At 42.4% G+C, this 23,949-nt stretch overlaps 1 protein-coding gene across 6 annotated transcripts in view; it reads right to left on the reverse strand.

The window, feature by feature from the left end:
• LPAR3 (lysophosphatidic acid receptor 3) overlaps window positions 1-23,949 on the reverse strand; it is a 73,220-nt gene that overhangs the window by 48,423 nt on the left and 848 nt on the right. The window contains exon 1 of one of the 6 annotated variants that reach the window (XM_027114204.1): window positions 22,058-23,936. The exons of 4 other annotated variants lie outside the window; for them this stretch is intronic. In XM_027114204.1, coding sequence (XP_026970005.1) covers window positions 22,058-22,072 — 15 coding nt within the window. In that variant the 5' untranslated portion in view covers window positions 22,073-23,936. Of the gene's footprint in view, window positions 1-8,558; window positions 8,771-22,057; window positions 23,937-23,949 lie in introns of those variants that run through there. One more of the 6 variants, XM_027114203.1, reaches the window with a different exon arrangement.

Below are 23,949 nucleotides of genomic sequence, written 5' to 3' on the forward strand. Positions count from 1 at the left end.
AAGAAGAAACAAATATCACTTTTTGGAAAAGTCAATCACTAAATCACCAAGTGCCATTGCTAAGCCCCTTGTTCTAGTCAACCCCTGTTCATTCTTCAGATCTCAGTGTAAATGTCCTTTGCTCCAGGACCCTGGCCCCCGACCACCTATCACAGCATTTATCTCATATCAGTCATCGTTGTCTGTTTCCCAGGTTAGGTGCAAGCGCAGTGAGGGAGGGTCTGTGTCTATTTTGTTCACCAGGATAACCCCAGGACCCATCTGCCCTGGCTGCCTCAAGACAGGTATTTGCTGAATGGCTGGCTGGCTGGTTGGCTGAATGAATGAATGGTCATGGAGGCAGGAATAGGTCAAATATTCTGAGCCTTGCAATAATCCCCCCAGCACTGGTAACGATTATAGCATAGCACGTTAAGGCTTCTCCTGGTGGTTTCCAGCTCATTTCTTACTTATAGTTTCTGTTCATTAATCAAGGGCAGGTTGGTAATGCCAGGCACATTCTTGCCCAGATAACAGGTGTTGAGTTACTCTTCACATGACCAAATGGCTTCCCCAAGAGATTAATTTTCTACCACTTCTGATTCCAATCCTGATCTCCTTTTGCCATCTTTTAGTTTCAAACTACAATGACAACACTCGTTAAGCATGTGGTGCAGGGCTGGCGACTTTGGCCTCAATCCTCCTTCCTTACCTTTTTGTTCATTTCTTTCTTATTCTCCTAATCCAAATTGTACCAGTGTGAGTTTGCATATTGGATTTTCCACCTCAGTCACTTCAAGTCAGTTTCCTTCCCTGGGCTCTCTTCAACACTGATGGTAGTAGACCAGGCCTCCATGGGTAAGACTAGGATCTGGAGTCCAAGGGTGTGAGAACACTCCTGCCAAGGAGGGGAAAGTCCTCCAGACATATGTCTGAAAGTAGACCCCAAAATGGGGTATCAAACAGACAGGCAAGACACTAATCTCAGGACAAGATCTCTTGCAGCCCAAAAGTGAGGGATTCTGGCCAAGGAGGGGCTGGGCAAGGACTCAAACAATGCCCATCCATCTATGCTCATTAGGAAGACCAGGTGTTCTGCCTCACAGTAGTCTGGCTATAGCCATGAAGTGTCCAGTCAATGGAGACTGGGGTTGAAGGCCAGAAAATCTAGCTTCCCGGGAGAATGACCACGGGCTCTCTCTCAAGAAACAAGGCTACAACTTCTTTGCTGGAAAGCTGGAGATCCAGAAGGCCCAGGCACTGAGCAGTCCGCTGGTGGGAATGAAGTGGCTCTAACAGTAAAAACTTACTAGAAATCCCCAGCTCTTGAGGCTCTTATAAATTCTACAGTCCAATACCACATCCAGAATCAGGATAAGTGGATCAAATATCAGCTTGAAGTAGTACAAAATAGAAATGTATCATAGACAGTCTTCTTTTTATATATTCATATTTTAGTGGTATTATGATATTTTTAATGAATTAGATATATGCATCCCTGCTGTAAATAATGAAAGGCAAAATATCATTTTATATGCTTAAAATAAACAAAATGGGAGTGGTCTCAAGAGACAAATGGTTCTAGTGCCTTTCAATTACAAGGAAGGGGGATTCAATTTTAATAAGGACAAAACAAAGATACAGCAGGGCAATATATCTACACTACATCTTGATAATTTCCCCAAATTAAAACTATAGGTCTACATGATAATTTTAATAGCTTCATAATATTCCAGTGTGAACATACCACACTTTACTTAACTAATCCCTAACTGTTGCATATTTAGCTTGTTTCCAATATTTCACTTTTACAAGCAAGGCTACATTCTTATGCATTAATCTTTACACACTTGGCCAATTATTTCCTTAGGATTAATCCATGGATTAATCCTAAGTTGATGAAGTAAAGAATATAATTTTTTTTAATTATTCTTTACTTTTTTTAAAGTAAAGAATATAAATTTATTTAAAGATTTCTGATACATGTTGTTGAACTGCCCTTGAGACAGATCATATTTCTAATCCCACCAGCACATATAAGAGTTGAATAGCAGATACTAATCTAGTGAAATTCAATTTTAATATCCAAGGAGAAAATGTAGCTTTCAACAGTATTGAAAGTACACAGAAATTCAAGACAAAAAAATCCAAAAACCACATAAGAAATTTTAATGATTATGTGTCTTCTCAGGTGTGCAATTTTTTTTTTAATAAATTTATTTATTTTTGGCTGCATTGGGTCTTCGTTGCTGCGCACGGGCTTTCTCTGGTTGCAGCGAGTGGGGGCTACTCTTTGTTGCGGTGTGTGGTCTTCTCACTGCAGTGGCTTCTCTTGTTGCGGAGCATGGGCTCTAGGTTTGCAGGTTTCAGTAGTTGCAGCACGTAGGCTCAGTAATTGTGGCTCATCGGCTCTAGAGCACAGGCTCAGTAGCTGTGGCACACAGGCTTAGTTGCTCTGCGGCATGTGGGATCTTCCCGGACCAGGGCTCGAACCCATGTCCCCTGCATTGGTAGGTGGATTCTTAACCACTGCACCACCAGGGAAGTCCCTATGTATGCAATTATTATGTGTCCTATCACAAATGAAAAATCCTTTTTATTTTGCTATATGTTTTAGACAGCTAAGAGAAGCACATTTCTAATTTTAAAATTATATTATTCTTGATTAACTCATCAGTTTAATCAAGATTAAATTGTCAGACAGATGTAGGAATTAACATACTACCAAAAAACTTTAAATTTTCCTAACTTCCTTTTTTTTTTAGACATCTTTATTGGAGTATAATTGCTTTAAAATGGTGTGTTAGTTTCTGCTTTATAACAAAGTGAATCAGCTATACATATACATATATCTCCATATCTCTTCCCTCTTGTGTCTCCCTCCCTGCCACTCTCCCTATCCCACCCCTCCAGGTGGTCACAAAGCTTCGAGCTGATCTTCCTGTGCTATGCAGCTGCTTCTCACTAGCTATCAGTTTTACATTTGGTAGTGTATATATGCCGATGCCACTCTCTCACTTTGTTCCAGCTTACCCTTCCCCCTCCCCGTGTCCTCAAGTCTATTCTCTAGTAGGTCTGTATCTTTATTCCCGTCCTGCCCCTAGGTTCTTCATGACCTTTTTCTTTTTTTAGATTCCATATATATGTGTTAGCATACGGTATTTGTTTTTCTCTTTCTGACTTACTTCACTCTGTATGACAGACTCTAGGTCCATCCACCTCACTACAAATAACTCAATTTTGTTCCTTTTCATGACTGAGTAATATTCCATTGTATATATGTGCCCCATCTTCTTTATCCATTCATCTGTTGATGGACACTTAGGTTGCTTCCATGTCCTGGCTATTGTAAATAGAGCTGCAGTGAACATTTTGGTACATGACTCTTTTTGAATTATGGTTTTCTCAGGGTATATGCCCAGTAGTGGGATTGCTGGGTCATATGGTAGTTCTATTTTTAGTTTTCTAAGGAACCTCCATACTGTTCTCCATAGTGGCTGTATCAATTTATATTCCCACCAGCAGTGCAAGAGTGTTCCCTTTCTCCACACCCTCTCCAGCATTTATTGTTTGTAGATTTTTTGATGATGGCCATTCTGACTGGTGTGAGATGACACCTCATTGTAGTTTTGATTTGCATTTCTCTAATGATTAGTGATGTTGAGCATCCTTTCATGTGTTTGTTGGCAATCTGTATATCTTCTTTGAAGAAATGTCGACTTAGGTCTTCTGCGCATTTTTGTGTTGGGTTGTTTGTTTTTTTGGTATTGAGCTGCATGAGCTGCTTGTAAATTTTGGAGATTAATCCTTTGTCAGTTGCTTCATTTGCAAATATTTTCTCCCATTCTGAGGGTTGTCTTTTTGTCTTGTTTATGGATCCTAATTTCCTTTTAAAGGAGTCTTAACATTTATTTTGGTTCATAAATTTGGTTGAATTTGTAATCAGATGATGCCCTAAAACCTCAATGATTCTACTTCAAAAATCTTCAAGTTCAACTTTCCCCCATCAAAACCAAAATGGCATGTTCTTCGACACATTTTAGCAAAATTCGTCCTGGGAATGAGAAGCAGTTTTGTCTTCCAAAGTTGAAAACCACAGGAAAACCATGATTAACCAGAACTCCCACCACACAGTTCCCTACCTCCAAGCCTCAAATTCTACTTTTGGGAGAAATAGACAATGAGAATATTAAAAGTTCATATAGGGAATTGATGAAAAAGATTCCACAGGATGGAATATTATACAGCCATTGAAAACCATGTTTACTATGAAGTTGTAGTGATATGAGGAAAAGCATATTCCATTATTTTAATTATAAATATATACATATGTATATACAGATATTTATGTATACATACATATATAACATACATATAAACACAGACAAATGTGCTTGTGTTTGTATGTCTTAACGATTTTTAAAAGATATAAAAAGAAAATAAGGAAAAAAACTCAAAGTGTAAATAGTTAATTAAGAATGGTAGAATTGTGGGTCATTTTTAAAAAATTCTTTCCAGTTTTTTCTATGTTCCACATTTTCTGTAATAAATAAATAGACTTTTAAATGCTAGTCTACAAATTCTGTCTTAGGAGCACACATTCTACTTCATCTACCTTTCTTTGACAACTACGACAATGAAAAATCAAAATTAATGCTCAAAGGAAAAGCCTCAAGGATTCACTTATGTTCATTATTACTACTCTTACCAGCACAGCGCACTTTAGCATTTTCCAGTGTTAATGAAAATAAAATGGTTTTCTACTTAAAACTTCATGTAACCACAAAACCTTATATGCTGACAACTGACCAAATCAAGACGTCACTTTCCCCAACTCTCTTATAAAACATTTCCTAACACAATTGCTCCAGAGCCCCAAATATGAATAACTAGAAGTTTCTGAATTAGTACTTTTGATTTTTTCTCTCTGCCATATGCTATCAAGCTTGTTGACAGTCCCCAGTACATATTAACTACAGATCACCATATTCTCTTAGCTGGAAATTACCAAAAACTTTAGTAAGCTTATAACAAATTATCGACATAGTTTCTCAACCTCTCTCAAACCTTAAAGTATGATTCTATTATCTAAGCCTAAACATCCCCTCCACAGAGATATCCCTCTCTGACCAATCGAAAGTAACCCCCAGGTCTCGCTATCAGAGAGCCTCATTTTCTCTACCAGTTGTGATGTATTTTTTGTGTGTGTGTTTGCCTTTATTATTCACCCCCCACTGCTAGACCATTTCGCTCCAGGAGAGCAGGGACCTTGTCTTTTATGCTCATGTCTATAGCATCAGCATGTGTGGAAGGGAAAAAATGAATCTGCACCCGACACTATCTCTTCCCCCACTAAACTGAAGAGGTTCAGTTAAATGTCTTTGATAACTTACACATCACCCATTAAATATGTGAATTAGAGAACTTCACTAATTAACTATGTGTTCTTGGGTTAGTTACTTAATATCTTGACTTCATTATTACTATTTTTAATTGCTAATATTTGAGTGATTACTTTGTGCCTGGTGTTGGACTAAGCATTTTATGTACGTCATCTCATTTAATCCTCCCCACAGTGATGTAGATACTACTAGCATATCCATTTTGCAGGTGAGGAAACTGAAGCAACCTTGCCTAAGGTTGCACAACTAGTAAGTGGAAGATCCTGGCTTCTCTTCAGGCAGCTCTGCTCCCAGGCTTGTGTGCTTCTCTACAACACTACATTTTCTCTCTACAGACAAATGAAACACCAGACAGAACAAGAACTATAGTCATACTTAACAACAACCATGGGATTACCAAAATAGACTGATCCCATCAAATCACGTACAAAGACTGTCTTGCACTATAAAAAAAGTTGGGCATTCTAAATACACTTCGGGTTTTTTTATTTTGTTTTAAAAGCCCTGAGAAGTACAGAAAAGGCATTTTTTTCTGAAAATATGTTTTCAAATTTTACAGTAAGCAGGGCACACAGTACAATTTCAAGACTAACGTTGCTAAACTTTAATTCTGCCAAATCGCAAGCTGTTTTCTTTTTTCTTTTTCTTTTTCTTTTTTTATACTTAAAGGTTTAGAGGGTTTGAATAGTTCTGACCCAGAAACAAAAGATGTTAAACTTTGGAGGTATTACCACAACTTCAAACTTCAGTAATTTAAGACTTCATAAAATGATGGTTTAGAAAGTCTATAAGTGGAATCCAAATGAAAACTTCAGGAGCAAAGCTTTCATTTAGACTCTCCCAAACTTGATTCTCTGAAAAACTGTCCAGCCAGCCCATAATGTGGAAACAATTATGAAAATTAAGACATGTGCAAACCACTCAAGCAGCTTATTTCGAGCTACATCTTACGAGACAAGTTACTGCTGGCCTTTTAGTTGACTTTCAATAACACTTTCTTTTTCCCCTTAGGACGAAACAGGGTGCATCGAAACAAGATCATTTGGTGCTGTGCACATTTTCTTTTCCTGTGGTCTACAAATGTAGAACTATCCTCCCCTCTCTGGAAACTCCAGCCAGATGGGAGTTGGAGATTAGGTTAGTTGGTAGGCTAACGACCAGAAGAGACCACTCCTTCTAAGCAGTCACGTTTGCTCACTGAATTCTTTTAATAATTCACGTTAACGGAAAAATTAGGATCGCATGGGAGATGTAAGTCCACATATGATCCTTGAGGTTCATTCTAGCCATTAGTTTCAAGGCCCTTAAACTGCTCCTCCTGCCAGGAGCCTCTTCCCCCAGATACCTTCAGGGCTCACTTTGCCACCTCATTCCAGCCCAAAGGTCACTTCACCAGAGATTCTCTTCCCTGCCCCTTTGTAAAAAAAGCACCTCACCCAAACCCCTGCCCTCACGGCACTATCGCCCTTTCCTCTGCTTTATTCTTCTCTACAGCATTTCTCACTACCTGACACCATCTGCTTGGGGTTATGGTCTGTCCCCACCGTGTGCTTAGGAAGTCAGGGCCTTTGTGCTGTTGTAGCACATCCACAGCACATGGAACAATGCCCAGCACACAGTAGGCACTCAGTAAATACTAGTTAAATGTAGAATTAAATTAAGTAGGCTTGGGCACACGTGCCCCCTACCCAAACTGAGCATTCTTACTTTCTTCTACTGCTGCATACTCTCTAATTTGGGTCTCAGAACTCTTTCATTTTCTTCTGTAGACTTGGATCCAAGCCCTGCTGGCTGAGAAGTGTGAGGAGTGGTGTTTGCCACCCTTGAACAGAGGCTTTACCAGAGCAGACAAGACAGGGTGGTCTGAAGGGCGGTCCCACCGTAGAGAACCCCCCAACCCCCTGTCTGTATGGACATCAGAAATTATGACTTCTCTTTGAACATAACTTCCAAAGAAAGGGAGACCCAATGGCCAAGGTAGAACAATTTGAGCAACAAAATAAATAAAGTAGGATTAGACTATATAACCCAATGCATTTTTAAAAACCTATTAGTCCATATTGTTGGAAGTAAATGACTGAAAAAAATAATAAATGAAAAAGAAGAGACATATCTCCCATACAGAAAAATTCCAAATAAATTATGTAGATATTCCACTCTAAAGGAGGGGAACATATCTCCCACTCCGTAAGTGTGGACTGTGCATGGTGACTGCCTCCCAAAGAGGAGAGTATGAAAGGGGGCGGGGCTCACTTTTCAGTGGAGAAACTTGACAAACATGACTTCGGCCAGGTGATCAAGGTCAACATCAACAGTGATAAGTCATGTTGCTAGTCTGTAACCTTGATAAAATATGTTAAGAATGGCACTTTACTCTGTAATCTTCCTTCCCAAAACCCATAACCCCAGCCTAATCTGAGAAAAACCTCAGACACATCCCAGTTGGGAGACATTCTCAAAAACCATCAAGGTCATCGAAAACAAAGAAAATCTGAGAAACTGTCACAGCTAAGAGGAACCTAAGGAGACATAACATCTGAATATAATGTGTATCTCAGATCCTGGAACAGAGAAGGAACATTATGTAGAAAGTAAGAAAATCTGAATAAAGTGGGACTTTAGTTAATAGTGATGAATCTATATCAGTTCATTAGCTGTAACAAATGTACCATATTACTGCAAGATGTTAATAATAGGAGGGGAAACCATGTGTAGGAGTGGGAGCATAACATGGGAACTCTCTATTCTATCTGCTCAATTTTTCTGTAAATATAAAACGGTCTTATAAATAAATAAATATTAAAAATAGATTTTAAAAAGAGAGAGGGGAGAGGATGTTATCAATTCTACTATACCACAGTAATTTCAAAATAAATAAAGCCTGCAGGTTTCATAAGCAGTTATTTTACTCTTTGCTGTGGTAAAATAACACAAAGGAGTAGCCACCTATTGGAGATTCAACTTAAACAGATATTATCTATGACAGGGTATTGAGATCCTCGATATTCTTGGGTAAAGCTAATACGTTTACTTTAGGGGTACCTGTTAAGTGTAGGGCTTTTACAGGTCTGCTACCCTATCTTAATACACTAGACCATTTCTCTTAAGAAAGCTGAACTCAACTTTGTTAAAGTTTCATCACTCTGTTTCTTAAGAACGAATAGTAAACTCACGCACATAAAATTGTTCTGATTGTGACCCCCTGCTCGCCACACAGCAACAAGGTCCCACGGCACACCGAGTGCTTCTACTGGTAGTAAAGTTCCCAAGACAGCAGCCACAGAGGAGAAGCAGGCACACACCCAGTGCGCTTGGGAAATGAGAAACTTCCATGCCTCAAGTCATCTTCAGCTCAATGACACACAGGGGCAAATGCAGTCAGAGCTCAGCAGGATAAACAGGTTATTGTGCCAGGGCACATTTCTGAGTCCTGTAGGTAGGGAGGACCGCCTGTTGCATGTCAGCTGTTTCAACCACTGCTTTCTCTCTCTCCATTGAGTGGGTGGATTTACAAGAGGCCACCGTATATACAAACAGCTGCTACCCTAGGACTTGTTTAATAAACAACTATAATCAAATGTATTGTTCCTCAGATGTCACTGATGACTGAAGACCTCTTAAACCTCTTGGTTAAACAGGAAGGCAAACTTGAAAACATACAGAACTAAACCAAATAAACGAGGTGAGACAGGGATTTTATACGATCAGCAAACTCCCTGACTCAGCTTATCCAAATGTAATGTAAATCTTTAACTGTGTTTACTTTACCAATTGTATATGATTTTAATCTCATCTAATTCATTAGGCTGGAAAGATGACAGACACATTTTGTCCTTTGACCCTCTTAAAAGTAAAGACACTAATCAAAATGCTTAAAATGAATAATATTTATATGTAATATAACCCCATATGTTCTATTATATACCAAATAATCCTCAGATCATCATGTAATCACATGTTTGAAGGAGGAGAGAATGCCAAAATTTAAAGTGTGGACATTCATCTCTGAAAGAGATATTCTTCTTGTACAAAGAACTTCGTCATTCTGTGAAAATATATTTTGAGAAATTTCAAAGTTCCTACTTACAGCCAATGACTTCCCATAAGAAGAAAATTAGATTTCTTTACATTATAAAATTCACAACAGAGAAAATTTTGGTCCAAACTGTTTGTCCTGACTTAACCATGAACTGCATTCATTCCCTGGCTCACTCTCCGTTTCGTGACTCAGTCTCCTGCCACCAGTCCTGAGAAGGATATTCAACAGCCTCTTGTTCTAAATAATCTCCCGCTGTTCCCAGCAATAGGTGAATAGTGATCTGCAGTGATCCCTCCTTGCTTCTGGAAAGCACACCGGCTCAGGTTAGTGTCTGACTGAATTCTGAAACTCTATACAGAAAGGACAGTCATATTTTCAAAGCATGTGGCTATAGTGGGAAATGGTTGTTTTAATGAAGGCTTCAGAGGCTCCAAAGGAGGGTACTGCTGTTTCATCACTAAAGCAAGGAACTCGTAGCCATCCCCATCCTGCCCCCCTCTCCCACCCTATGCATGTCTCGTAGTAAAACAGCACATCTGTATGAAGGTAACCAGGTCACGGAAATGCATATAAAAGGCATTTGAACGCTGTGCCTGATCTCATCCATTGGTCCCTCCAGCTCCCTCTCCAACCTCCTCCACTTGCTCTTTTCCCTGCAGGACTGAATCAACCGGCTTCCTTGCCCTCCAGCTCCTGCCCTGAGAGGTACAGCGAGAGGTGAGGAGGAGTGGGTGGTGCAAGGCTGAGACATTGATTCCCCTGCTCCCTCCCTGCCAGGTCGCTACGGGTTGGCTGGGTTAGTACCTGGCAGGCAGCCTCTCCTTCTCCCTCCCCTTGGCTTCCAGGTTGAGGGGTGTTAAAAGCTCCTTGCTGTTTCTAGCTCTGGGTCATTGTACCATCTCTTGGTTTCCATGAATTCTGCCCTCCCCCAGTTACCAAGTTACCATCCCCCGCTCCAGATACCAAATTAACGATATCATGTTTCCTGTGGAACTCTGAGCAATACAGATATCTTCAAGGACATTGTAATACAACAGTGTTATTTGTAAGGTGTTACTATGTTATAGATTTTTCTTAAATCTTTTAGTAAGATATAGTACACATAATATTTCCTGGTTATAAGTGTAACAACTCTCAGAGAAGGAAAGAGGAATAAACCGTATTCCCAAAGGCATGGGCCAGTATCACAATTCTTTGGATGCCCCCTATGTCCCCTTAGAGTACCAGAACCCTAGTAAATTTCACTACACACAGTAAGTGATTCAGTCAATGAGTGATTTGCCCATAGTTAGAGGCATTATATACAATAAAGATGATTGCACTGGATTCCAACAGATCCCTGCATGTTGAAGTCTACCTCACAGATGTCCTCCAGTGTAATCGAGGATCAGTTCCAACTCTGTGCTCTTGTATACCATGGAAATAAATGACATGGGTTGAAGTGTTTATTGGGACCTAAGGTTAGCCAGGTTTGAATCTAGACACTGCAGAGAAAGAAGCAGTAGAGTTTTCCTTAAGGTGCTGTGAGGAGAGCAGGGCAGAGGGGGTCAGGGTAATGACAACCTGAGCCAAAGGGGACACTGCAGCCCGATGCAAGGCCATGCAGCCATCACTACAAGGACTGCCTTTTGGTGGCACTACTGATCCATCCTCCACAGTGGCATTTCCAGTGGCAGGGCCAGCCGTGGGAGATGCTGGATAAGTGCTACTCTCCAAGAAGCTCTGCAGGCTGCAACCTAGGTGGAGATGCTATAATGGCAGATGACCTTTAGACCCTGGGGACACAAGCTAGACTTAGTCACTGAGTAGACAAAGAAGCATGGGGGCTCAAGGCACTGGGGGGAGGGAGGTCAGGAATAAACTCATTTCTATTCCACCAACAGTCTCATCTTATTCTAGCGTTCCTCACCGCTACTCTTCGTAAATTAATACAAACGCACTTGGGGGAGACCGGAGGTGGTCCTTGACTCTGGAACCTGTACACATCTATATACCTGGAACTTTCAGACATGTGTATATTCATTCTTCTAAGGTGACTTTTTATTTACTAAATTCGGACTCTCTTTTAGCCACTGGAGGGGGACTCCCCTGATACTGCACTGTGGAAGCAGCCTCTGCCTCAGTGTCAGCCTTTACTACCATACTGTGAGCTTCTGAAGGGCCACCACAGTTTCTCACTCATGTCTGTGCACCTGATGCCCAATATAGGTACGTGGACAACGCGTGTCTGGTTCACGTGTTGGTTAGTTTTAGTTCACTGGTTGAAAGCAGAAGAGACAGAAACTTGATCACACTGGATTGAATAATGCTTGGGTGATACGGAAGTGGAAAGAAAGTATAGGCTATTCTTCCAAGAAATTTGGCTGACAAATACTTGGTAGCTCTCCTGTGGCATTCAACACATCATATTAAATATTGATTCGTCTTAGCCTCACTTCCAAACCTGTTGGAAGCAGAGCTAGTATCCTTCTGTCTCCCTGTTCTCTGAGGCACAAACACAGAACCTTGCCTGTAATCAGCACATAATAAAAATATGTTCAATTTTATTGAATAATTCAATAACAATTCCTTTGTTTCCAGTCCTCTTTTTCTTTGGTTTCACTGTGGACGCTTAGAGAGTTATTCTCTTTTTGTAACTCCCCTCCCAAGCCTCTGTGACCCTACTTTTTCCTGGTTCTTTTCCCACTGTTCTCAGTATTTCTGTCTCCTATTCTTCAAGGCTGTTCTTCAGCCTTGAAGTGTACATACTCCTAGACTTGGCTCTCAGCCCCCTCTTCTTTTCCCTTTAAACTTTCTTCCACAAGAGCTATGACTGCTCAAGTTTTTTCCTCTATGTGCATGACTCCTGAACTAGCTCAAGCCTTGACACCGCTCATGTCCTCTCACCCTCATGCTAAGCTCCCAAACTGCCTTCAAGATAAACAAGAAGAAAGTCACCATAAGGGTAGCATGTATGCAGGCTGGGACACGAAACCTCCCTCAGTTCAGCTGTCGGGATAGGAATAGAGTTTGAGGTTTAAGCACCAGGTTTTAATGCAGGGGCTAAAACAATGGTGGCCTCGGGCTTCACTAGCTGTTTGCAGCATAGCATTTGCAAGCTGGCAGAGAGATTTGGGATTGAAGAGGCTTCGTCCGACTCACACTGGCCAAGACCTTTTGTCCTCCCTCCTCCGGTGCTTTGCTTGGGCTCAGAGTAGACTATTGGAACCCCTTTCCTGATGCCCACTGATCCTGACTGCTGCAGTGTCCTAAGCCTTCAGATCTGCCCCTGCCCCAAGCGCTCTGAATACCACCTTGTGGATTCCAGCTCCAAACCTGGGTATTTGATTTCTAGATTTCCTCCTGAGAATGGTTCTCAGCCTCTTCTCGCATGAACTTCCCTCTTGTTAACCTCACTGCACAACCAGCCTCTGACCCCCTGGTTGCGTGAAAAGGCCAGCAGGACCCCAGACTCTATTTCCGAGAGGCCCTGTCCTGAGTGACAAGGCACTGAACTCAGAACAGTTCTTCTAACTCATTTGCCCATGATTGTCTGCTGCCCTGCGATTTCTCTCATAAATATTTCTTTTATCATTGTTTAGCTTTATGGTCTATGGCACAAAGTGGTAAACCATGTTTTCCTTTCCTTATAGAGTAAAAAACTCTATTTCCCAGCCTCCTTACAGGGAGGCATGTGACTAACTTCTTGCCAACGGACTGGCACGAATGAAGTACGCTGCTTCCAGGTTAGCCCTGAAATAGCGTGTGTGCCTCCGAGCTCTTTCACCTTCCTGCAAGCTGGAGCTCAAGCAGCCCTGTGATCAGCACTGAACCTTCAGACCAGGGCAAAGCCCTAGAAGCACAGCTCCGAGTAGTCCAGGGACATGTTTCCATTAATGAGGAGATAAGTCCAGAAACTGTGAATAAACACCTAGAAATGTTTGCGACAATTTGACACTGCTGTGAAATACAAGTGTGTGATCTGTGGAGTATAAACCAAAAGTATCTGTCTTCGGCACACTGGCAATAAAAAAAAACCAGTCTTGAAACAAAGGGAGTTTGAGAAACATTGCCCTGGTGGATAGTGGAAAAACAAGATAAAAGAAGCCCTTCAAACTCAAACCACTCACCTCAGGACTCTTAACGAGAGAGAAAAATAAACTGTTGTCTTCAAATCACTGTAATTGGAGGCCTTTCTGCCTAAGAAGCCGGCAGCTCTAGGTGCAGGCACTGGCTGCTTCTCGCAGCTTTTAGCAAGGCATTCCCAGAAAGAGATGAGCTCAGGCAAGGATCGTTTGTAAGCAAAGGTGGAAAAGAATGGTCAGCAACCAGAAGCTGGAGGCCTTGGAAGATTAGAAAAGTGAACTGCTTCTGCGACCCCATAGAGCAGAAAATAGTATCACTGCTCACAGCTTTTCTCAAAGGCCTCTCAATAAAACATGGCATTGGAACAAAGAAGTCAGGCCGACAGTAAAGGGTAAGCGTGCATTCTCCTGCCCAAGTCCATGTTTTAGAGGACTTCAGGGCAGAAACCACTAAGGAGAGGAAAAGAGAGATGGGCCCAGCATAGAAGTTGGGAAAAAAGAAATGCCTGAGACCTTGATCCAAAATAGAATTTGGATGTGGTAACTGGTATATGGAACTGACTAGAAGCAAACAGACCAGAAGCCTATAAACTTTTTAAGGAATTATACTGCTGTGGAAGCCACAGAGTGGCCTGGAGCTCACACTTTCCAACACCCATTTCAGATATGGCCACAGAGGGTAATGGACAAGGAAGAACTTCCCAGGGAACAGAGTCAAAGTCAGGACCACCAGGAAGCCTCTCACATACAGCAGAGGAAGGGATCAGGGCAGGGAAGTCTTAATTGCTGCCCAGCGGGATTCCATCATGTCTGCTGCATGTCTCCCTTTCTTCTGAACGGGAGTTTTGTTTTGTTTTGCTGTGGTTTGCTTATTTCTATTCCTCCAGTGCATAATGGACGTTCGTTGGTCAGAATAAATAAAGAAATGGACATTTTAGCATGGGTATTTAAAACAGGGTTTAGAGAATGGAAGGCCAGACCAGTGGAGCTCTGGTCACCTAAACACTTTCAAGGAGAGCATGGCAGGCTGTGACACATAGGAGGGCTGGGTAGCGGGGGGGAAAAGGAGCAGAAGCTTTGGCGTCAGCTGAACCCGGGTCAGATGTAGGCTCATCACTTTCAGCGATGGCTCTAACCTGGCATACTGCCGATCTGGCCAGAGACTTTTCCTTCCTCTCTAAAAATAACTACAACATAATAACTACAACAACTATATAGGATTGTTGAAAGGATAATTAAAGCAATGTATATAAAGTGAGTAGCAAGATGCTTAGGACATAGGGTGTACTCAATAAATGGTAGATAGTACCTCCCAAGAAAGTTAACTCAATATTTCCCCAAAATTCAATAGAATATACGACTGGCATTCTGGACTTTTAACTGTTCATGCTCTAACACTTCAATTTAACAAAGACAAATAACAAAGGCATTCTATACTTACACTAAAATAACCACAGTCTAGGAAAGACTCTTCTCCTGCCTAAGAGTATGGGCCTAGAGCCACAGTGACTAGGCTTAAGAGACTGCCACTTCCCTCTTCTGTTGCTTGAAACAAAGCAGGGAGGCAGGAGTGTAGAAGTGGGTGAGGAAGCAGAGGAGAGACAATGTGGTGTGGCAGAAGAACACAGGCTTCAGGTTCTGCGTTCAAATATTAGCAGATAAGCAGGTAAGCAGAGTGGTTAAAGAGCATGACCCCCAGAATGAACATCATACTCAACAGTGAAAAACTGAAAGCTTTTCCTTTAAGACCAGAAACAAGGCAAGGAGACCCACTCTGGCCACTTCTATTCAACAAAGTATCTCAAGTCCTAGCCAGACAAGACAAGGATATAAAAGGTATCTATATCGGAAAGGAAGGAGTAAAATCATGTTTGCAGATGATATGATCTTATATGTAGAAAACCTTAAAGATCCCACAAAAAATAACTGTTAGAACTAATCGATGAATTCAGTAAGGTTGTAGGATACAAAATCAACATACAAAAATCAGCTGCATTTCTATACGCTAACAATGAACAAGCTTTTTGGAAATTAAGAAAACAATCCCATTTACAATAGCGTCATACTGAATAAAATACTTAAGAATAAACATAACCAAGGAGGCAAAAGACTTGCATACTCAAAACTACAACACAATGATGGAAGAAATTAAAGAAGACATAAATAAATGGAAAGACATGCTGTGTTCATGGATTAGAATCTAATATTGTTAAGATGTCTACACAACTCAAGGTAATTTACAGATTCAGAACAATTCCTATCAAAATCTCAGCAGCATCTTTTTTTTTTTTTACAGAAATAGAAAAGAAATCCTAAAATTCACATGAAAACACAAAGGATTCCAAACAGCCATAACCATCTTGAGAAAGAACAAATCTAGAGGCCTCATACTTCCTGGTTTCAAAATATACTACAAAGCAATAGTAATACAAAGTTACAGTAATCAAAAAAGTATGGTTCTGACATAAAGACTGACATATAGATCAATGGAACAGAATAGAGAGCCTAGGAATCAACCCATGCATATATGATCAATTGATCTTTGGCAAAGGTGCCAAGAATATACAATGGGGAAAAGGCGGTCTCTTCAACAAATGGTGTTGGGGAAACTGGATATCAAAAGAGCAAAAGAGCATGGCCTCTGGAGATAACTAGCCTGAGTGTGAAGCCTTACGTACCAGCAAGTTAGTTAACCTCTCTGTGCCTTAATTCTGTCATCTATAAAATGGGGATAACAACAGCACCTTCTTCCTAAGACTACAGGGAGATTTAAATAAGGTGCTTAGAATAGCCTCTGACACAGAGTGTTAATTTCATTACTGTTATTATCAGTGGGGCCTGAGGATAGTTACTTAACCTCTTTGAGCCTCAATTTCCTCTGTTACAAAAGGGAGACAAGATCTAACTTGTCAGGTTACTGGGTTACTGGGGCAAAGTGAATGAAACAGCCAATGTAAAGTCCTCAACCCACTGCCAGGTCCAGAGGAGTGAAACAAGTCCAGTAAAGCAACAGGGTAAGTCTGTTCCCAATAGGTTGGGTAGGGGGATCCCAAGAGAGATTACCAGGGAGGGGACGTCAAAGGAGGCAATCCCTCCCTCAGACAGGGTGGGCCACCGGCATTACAACCCCAAGAACTTCTCCCCTCTACCACCCTGTCCAGGGTCACTAACTGGTGTTTTTCACTATCAGTTGAAACTACTTAGTCCCAGAGAATAAGTATAAAAGGAGTTTAGCCAGCGGGGTTGGAAACCTGATGTTTAACCTTCTAATCATATTACCATGCTTCCTCTGGACTACTCTATCTGGATCGTAGAGTAATCCCTCAAAATATATTCACTAATATGCCACTGAACAGTCTTCAAAGTGAGTTCATGTCTCTCTTCCCATTTGATCCCATGGTGAGATGGGCAGTGTAGCTTTCTCCATCTCACAAAGAAAATTAAAACTGGGAGACACTGATTCACTTTGACCAGCTCTCATCCTTCTAGCCCAGGGCTCTTTTCACCACCCTGACCACTGGAGCCTTTTTTCGTTAGTTAATCCTCTAACCCCAAGAGAAATAAAAATGCAGATTTGTTCTCCATAATGACATTAATGCCTTTTGCAAACATTTAGTGATTCTAGACGTAATATAATGTGGTTGTGGTAAATGTCAATACAAATTTGTAAATGTATCTCTACTTAGAATTGTTGACAAGAGTTTATGGGAAAAATCCATAATCAAATGAAAAGGACTGAATAAAACTCTAAATACACGATAGAAAATAGCGATGATTAGTCAGTTTGCCTGCTTCAGAGAAAGCTCAGAGGAGCAAGCAACCCAGTTTACTTCTAACATATTGAACGATATAGCGTAAGAAACAGTTTCTCCTAAAGCATTTTACTTTCTCCATCAACAAAATAGAGACTACCAGTTGAACTAGGCCACAGACATCAATTATCTGACTATAGAAATTAGGCTGGAAATTAACTGAGAAAGGCTAGTAATGACCTAGTAGCAATCCATGGAAACCTTTAAAAAGGTATATGCTGTTTCTATCTTTGCTTTCTTTCATTCCCATCTTCTTCTCTCTTCCTCTGCCTTCTCTTTTCTTCCCTCCCCAGAACTGAGGGGTCAGCATGTGGCTGAGAACGCAGTATGATGGAGAGAGTTTGGGGAGTTGCACAGAAGCATGGGCTGTGGCTGGGGAGCCACACAGAGTAGTGAGCTGGAGGGACTGGAGGCTGATAATAAAGTTGCATAGACACACGGGTTAGCAGGGCTGGCACCAAAGATGAGCAGCAGTGGGAAGAGAGATGGACAGAGAGGAGGCAGGATGGCCTTTGTGGCTGAGAGGCGGGCTACTCTGAGCAAATAAGTAAAAATATTGATGGTAATGAGAGTCAAGTTTCTAACTGCCAGAGAAGATATGTAAAAAGATATAAAGCGATAAGACTAGAAAGGTCCTTGGGTGTTGGACTGGAATTGGAGGTATTAGTATGAACTCATGATTTTACAATATATGGCCTAATGCAGAAAATATATAAATGTGTATGTGTAAATACATATATACATATATTTCCTAGCTCTGTCCTTTGAGAGATCTAAGACACCCCAGCAAAAATGGACACAATCAACCTTCTGTATCTTGGTTTCTAAATACCATTCTCTACCAAAAAGGATGACTAACCAGGAGAGGGAAAGTACAAGATAAACCTGGGATGCCTTGTGGTGACAGAAAATTTTTAAATGTTCAATGGATGATAAGGATGTCAAAAAGACAAAGGAGCCAGTTCAAAGGGACTCCCACTGGTCAAACTGAGAACAATTTGAGCATCAAAATAAGTAATTATAGCAAGAGATCTCAACATATTGTATACAAAAGGAATCCACGAATACTTCCTAATATAAATGAATAAATGCATGAAGGAGAAAGAAAGTTCTTCCTAATAGCAGAATGCCAACTAACAAATGTGGAAGGAGTGATGGAAATAAAGAATCACCATTTGGTAACCTTCAGAGAGGTGGCTGATTCAGGCAGAGGTCATCAGTGAATGATAAGGCTGTAGGTGGATGTTTAATGAGAGACAGGCTATTAGCATAACCTCAGAACACCTCCCCACAAATACCAATAAGTTTCAAAGGGAAAAATGGTGAATTTAAGGTGGGGAGATCTGGCAAACACCAACATAACCAGGTGATTAAGGCCAATATTCCAGTGGTGGACAAGCTGACATCGTGTACCTTCTAATGCGATGTGCTGACAAGAGCAGAGTACCCTGCCAAGAACATATGACCTAAGTCTGGTTCTGAAGAAACACCTGCTAGACCCAGGTTGAGAGTTATCTACAAAATGTTAAGACCTGTACAACTGCAAGGACTTTAGGAACAGGGAAAGTCTGAGGAACTATTTTACAAAAGACATGACAAATAAATTTAACATGGATCCTAGATCAGACAGGAAAAAGAGACACTTGGGGAAGTACTGATGATATATGGATGGGCTCTGTGGACGGTAGTGTTGTACCCGTGTCAACTTCCTCGTTTGATGGTAGAAGAATTAATTTTATGGGCCAACTTGGCTGGGTTAACGGATGCCCAGGTAGCTGGTAAATCATTATCTGGGTGTGTCCATGAGGGTATTTCCAGAAGAGATTAGCATTTGGATCTGTAGACTGAGTAAAGAAGATGAGCCTCACCGATGTGGCTGGGTATCATCCAATCCCCTGAGAGACGGAATAGACCAAAAAGGCAGAAGAAGAGCAAATTTGCCTGGTTGCTTGAGCTGGGATGTACATCTCCTCCTGCCCTCAGACATCAGAGCTCCTGTTCCCAGGCCTTCAGACTCAGACTGGACTACACTACCAGCTTTCCTGGTTCTTCGGCTTGCAGATTGCAAGACCGCAGGACTTCCCAGCCTCCATGATCCCATGAGCCAATTCTTATAATAAACCTCCTCTTATAAACAGCTATATATGTCCTATTGGTTCCATCTCTTTGGAGAACGCTAATCCTAAGGCCATTTTTATAGAAAAAAATTATATGTATTTTCTCTTTGCCAGACCCATGTGACAGTTTAGTTCAGGGAAAGGGCTCCCATTTAAAGGACTGGCCTATTAAAAATCAACCAGGGGGGCTTCCCTGGTGGCGCAGTGGTTGAGAATCTGCCTGCCGGTGCAGGGGACACGGGTTCGAGCCCTGGTCTGGGAAGATCCCACATGCCGCGGAGCACCTGGGCCCGTGAGCCACAACTACTGAGCCTGCGCATCTGGAGCTTGTGCTCCGCAACGAGAGGCCGCGACAGTGAGAGGCCCGCGCACCGCGATGAAAAGTGGCCCCCACTGGTCGCAACTGGAGAAAGCCCTCGCACAGAAACGAAGACCCAACACAGCCAAAAACAAATAATTAAAAAAAAAAAGAATTCTTCCTTTAAAAAAAAAAAATCAACCAGGGCAGGAAGCAAATGATTCAGTGATGTTCTATACCCGATGCCTTGCTTTGATCTTCAATAACTAGTTACTCTCAAGGGCTCTGAGCCTTAACGTTAAATTTCTAGCTCTCCTTGGGAAGTGAATGCCTCTGACTGACTCCACTGACCACCTCTGATTTACATGGTCTGAGTCCATCTGGAGACAGCTCAGAATTTCTGAAGAGGAGGGGTTTGGGGGCAGACTGACTGAAAGGGGGCTTGCCTTAAAGCTGCATTTGCAAAGCAAGCACACTGCTTTTATTTAGACTGCATGTTTGTTTGGAGAGCCTTTGGGCAAACTAGTGGCACTTATGGGGGAGGCTAAAGTGCCGTCCGACCCACCCCCGGCACCTGCCAAGCCACCCTTGATGATACCACTGAATCTGCACACGGCTGCGTCAAAACGAGGGCTAGGGCTTCCCTGGTGGCACAGTGGTTGAGAGTCCGCCTGCCGATGCAGGGGACGCGGGTTGGTGCCCCGGTCCGGGAAAATCCCACATGCCGCGGAGCGGCTGGGCCCGTGAGCCATGGCCACTGAGCCTGCGCGTCCGGAGCCTGTGCTCCGCAACGGGAGAGGCCACAACAGTGAGAGTCCTGCGTAAAATACAAAACAAAACAAAACCAGGGCTAGTAGGTCCTGCAGCCTAATGTCCCAGGGAACAATAAAGACATAGGACTAGCTGATGAGTAATTACGGGGCTGACTAACAGTGTTTGGAAGGGGTGAGGCAGGCTATACTGGGCAGGCTGTTTTCCAGAGCGACACCCAGTCTGGCCTGGACTAAAGTATATGAATGATTCACATCTGAGGAGGGGAAGCAAGGTCCATGGGAGGAGGGAGGGGCACAGGCAATGGAGTTCAAGGAAATAGGCAGACAGGACCAGAGGCTAGGGGTCAGGGGCCGCAGAGGCCAGGTCAGGAGATGAAGAGGAATAAGGATGATTGACATCAGTCTGGGAAAGAGGGGGCGGGGACAATCCAGGAAGTCAGACCTTCCTCTCACTGGGCACTACTCTCCTGGCTCACGAGGCAGGTCAGGCAGAGAGCAAGACACACCTCTCAGATTGAATTAAATAATTAGTTTAGGGGCTTCCCTGGTGGCGCAGTGGTTGAGAGTCCGCCTGCCGATGCAGGGGACACGGGTTCGTGCCCCGGTCCGGGAAGATCCCGCATGCTGCGGAGCGGCTGGGCCCGTGAGCCATGGCCGCTGAGCCTGCGCGTCCGGAGCCTGTGCCCCGCAACGGGAGAGGCCACAACAGTGAGAGGCCCGCGTGCCGCAAAATAATAATAATAATAATAATAATAATTAGTTTAATTGTTTGTGTGTGGGGGGTGGGGGGATGCCTTGAGTCAGTTTAGTGCTTTGCAGAGTGAACCTCAGAGACTTAAGTTAGCAAGAAGGCACAGGAGAGTGAGGACGGCACAGGGCACCCCAATTCAACGTCTGATGATCTCCAGTACCACTCTCCTCTGTCTCATTGGCTGATTAGTTAACCCTATGTTTCTGTCCACTAAGAACTGAGATGAGCAGACAGTACAGGTAATTCTAAGAGGGAATTAAAACTTCTTTGGACCTTTTGCCCTGTGCCTTCGATCACACAACGTTAGGTAATCTCAGCCCTGAAATTTCTCTTCCTTTCATATTTCCCACAGAGCAGTTTCTCAACCTTTGGCAGGATTTCCTCCTTAAAATCTCATTTGCCATCAGAAGGCAGGAAAGAGGGGTGTGGAGAGACGGCAGCAATGACCACTTAGCATGTCCAACACCCACATGGAGATCCTCCCACCCCCTACAGCCTTCCTGGGGTGTCCCACATCTGGAGGCCCTGTCTCTTTATCCAACATTTATGTGGCCCTCACCAGGTACAAAGCCCTTTCACATGCCTGACTTAATGGGACCCAACACAACCCATGCAGGTAGCTAGAAAAGGAATTATTATCCCCATCGTGTGAATGAGAAAACTGATTCAGAGATGATAAGTGATTTATTCAAGGTCACAAGAGCTCACAGGAGTGGGGCTGGGATTAGAACCCAGACCCCTGTACTCCAAATTGCCTCTCTAACCCAGCACTGTGAAAGCACAAACTCTCAGGGCTTCTGCAGACAGCTCTAAACCCCTCACCTCCATCTCTCCCATCCACGGTAGAACTAAGTTCCAGGGGTCTCCTCCACATAAACACAGAATCCAGGATGAGGGACAAAGGATCAGCAAGGCCAGACAGGAGGCAGCTCAGTACCTGCAGGAGAAATGATGGAGGGAAGAGCAAAAGGACCATGGCAAGGGAGGAGGAAAGCAAGTAAGGAAAGCGAGCAGAACATCTCTAAATCACCACGGACTTGGGAATCTACCTTTGCACTCTCGCCACTGCAATGTACATTTGCACCATGTTTATAGAAATGTCAATACTTTATCTAGGAGGAAAAGAGGGCAACCAACATATAAGGAATACTTCCTGTATATCAGAGACCCTGCTAAGTGCTTTCTCTTTTCATCTTGGGAGGTGGATATAATCTTCATTTTTACAGACAAGGAAATTAAGGCTTAGAGGTGAAGCAAAGTATACAAGGTTACGAAGCCTCGCCTGGAACAAAGCCTGGTCTCTCTGCAAAGCCCTGCTCTTCTCTTTACACCACATTAATAATACCTTAGGCCTGGGCTCTGCCATTTAGAACCTTGCAATCAGACTTAACCACTCTGCTGGTTATAATCACAGGCTACAGAGCATTTTGAACTAATGTACAGTCCAAGGAGAATGGTTAATGGGTAATTCGAGTTATAGTAATTCCCATTCAAGTTACAGTGATTCCCCCTGCCACGGCCCAAAGAAATAAGACGCTGGGCTTAGGTTATGGTGGATTTCTGCTCCAAGATGAAAAACTTGGGGGGAGAGGCAGCCAGCCTTGGGCATGTGTACACCACTTTGAGAATGTGTACCTTGACTGCTGCCTGGCTACAATGCTGTGTGTGCAGTGGTTCCTCTGTGCCTGTGTATTTTGGAAAAATGAGAGAGAATCAGCATGTAGATTTTCAAGTAGGCTCTGATGGACATACATGAAAATAATCCCATATTGGAGTGTTTTCATTTCAGTCTTCATTCAGAGAAAACATATGCAGATCTGTTCTATCAAACATCGTGTAAAACAGCCAGATACCTAAAATAGATCTGATCTAACAATATAAAGAGGCTGGTAACTACTATTTATGCATTTGTCAGATTTAGTAAAGAAATGTGTTATTTCTCGTTTAATCGAAGCTACAAAGTTTTGAACTCTAAAGACAAAAGAAAACCTGAAAATGTGCCAAAATAATCTATTGTCCTAGTTACCTGGTAGTAACAATCAATATAAGTTACATCCAGATGATTGGATGTCCAGTCCCTACATGATACAGTCATACAGTCTCATGGCACAAGAAACAAGTCCAGAAGCTTATCTCAAGTACATAAACCCCACTGGTAGGGTTTGCTTGCTGGTCTTTTTAGAATGGCCCAGTTTGTTTAGACTAGCATGGTGTTAATAGAGCCAAGGTTGTGTGTTTCTAACTGTATCACTTCTGTTCAAAAAAGAGGAAAACTCTATTCCCAGGACTCAGACCACACAAAGTTGGATGCAATTCCTCACTGTAAGCTGGGCTAGCAACCACTGATAGGTAGTTCACTGGAAAACCCAACAACTCTCCTTGGCAACACAAAAGTTCATGCATTAATGACATGCTGTGCAGTGCATGAAATAATAAGCGACTTGTAAAGAGATCACCTGTTTGGCATTTACTTTATTCTCCGACTTACAAAAAGCAAGTAGGAACCTTGAGAAGCTAAGAGGCCCTTAACTTCTAAAGTAACGTTCCAAGGCCAGGTAATACTCAGGGCAGCAAAGAAGTGAGGAGGGAGAAGTGTACGACGATGACAGTAACGAAGCACCAGGAACACACTTCGTGGAAAATACTCAGTTTAAAAATGCTTTTGAGGGCAGTTTAAATGATGACCTTAATAAGACTAAATTGTTTCCAATACT

This window comes from Aethalodelphis obliquidens, unplaced genomic scaffold, assembly GCF_003676395.1.
Source record: "Aethalodelphis obliquidens isolate GAN/ISIS:26980383/991018 unplaced genomic scaffold, ASM367639v1 scaffold13, whole genome shotgun sequence".
In the NCBI taxonomy this organism is placed as follows: domain Eukaryota; kingdom Metazoa; phylum Chordata; class Mammalia; order Artiodactyla; family Delphinidae; genus Aethalodelphis; species Aethalodelphis obliquidens.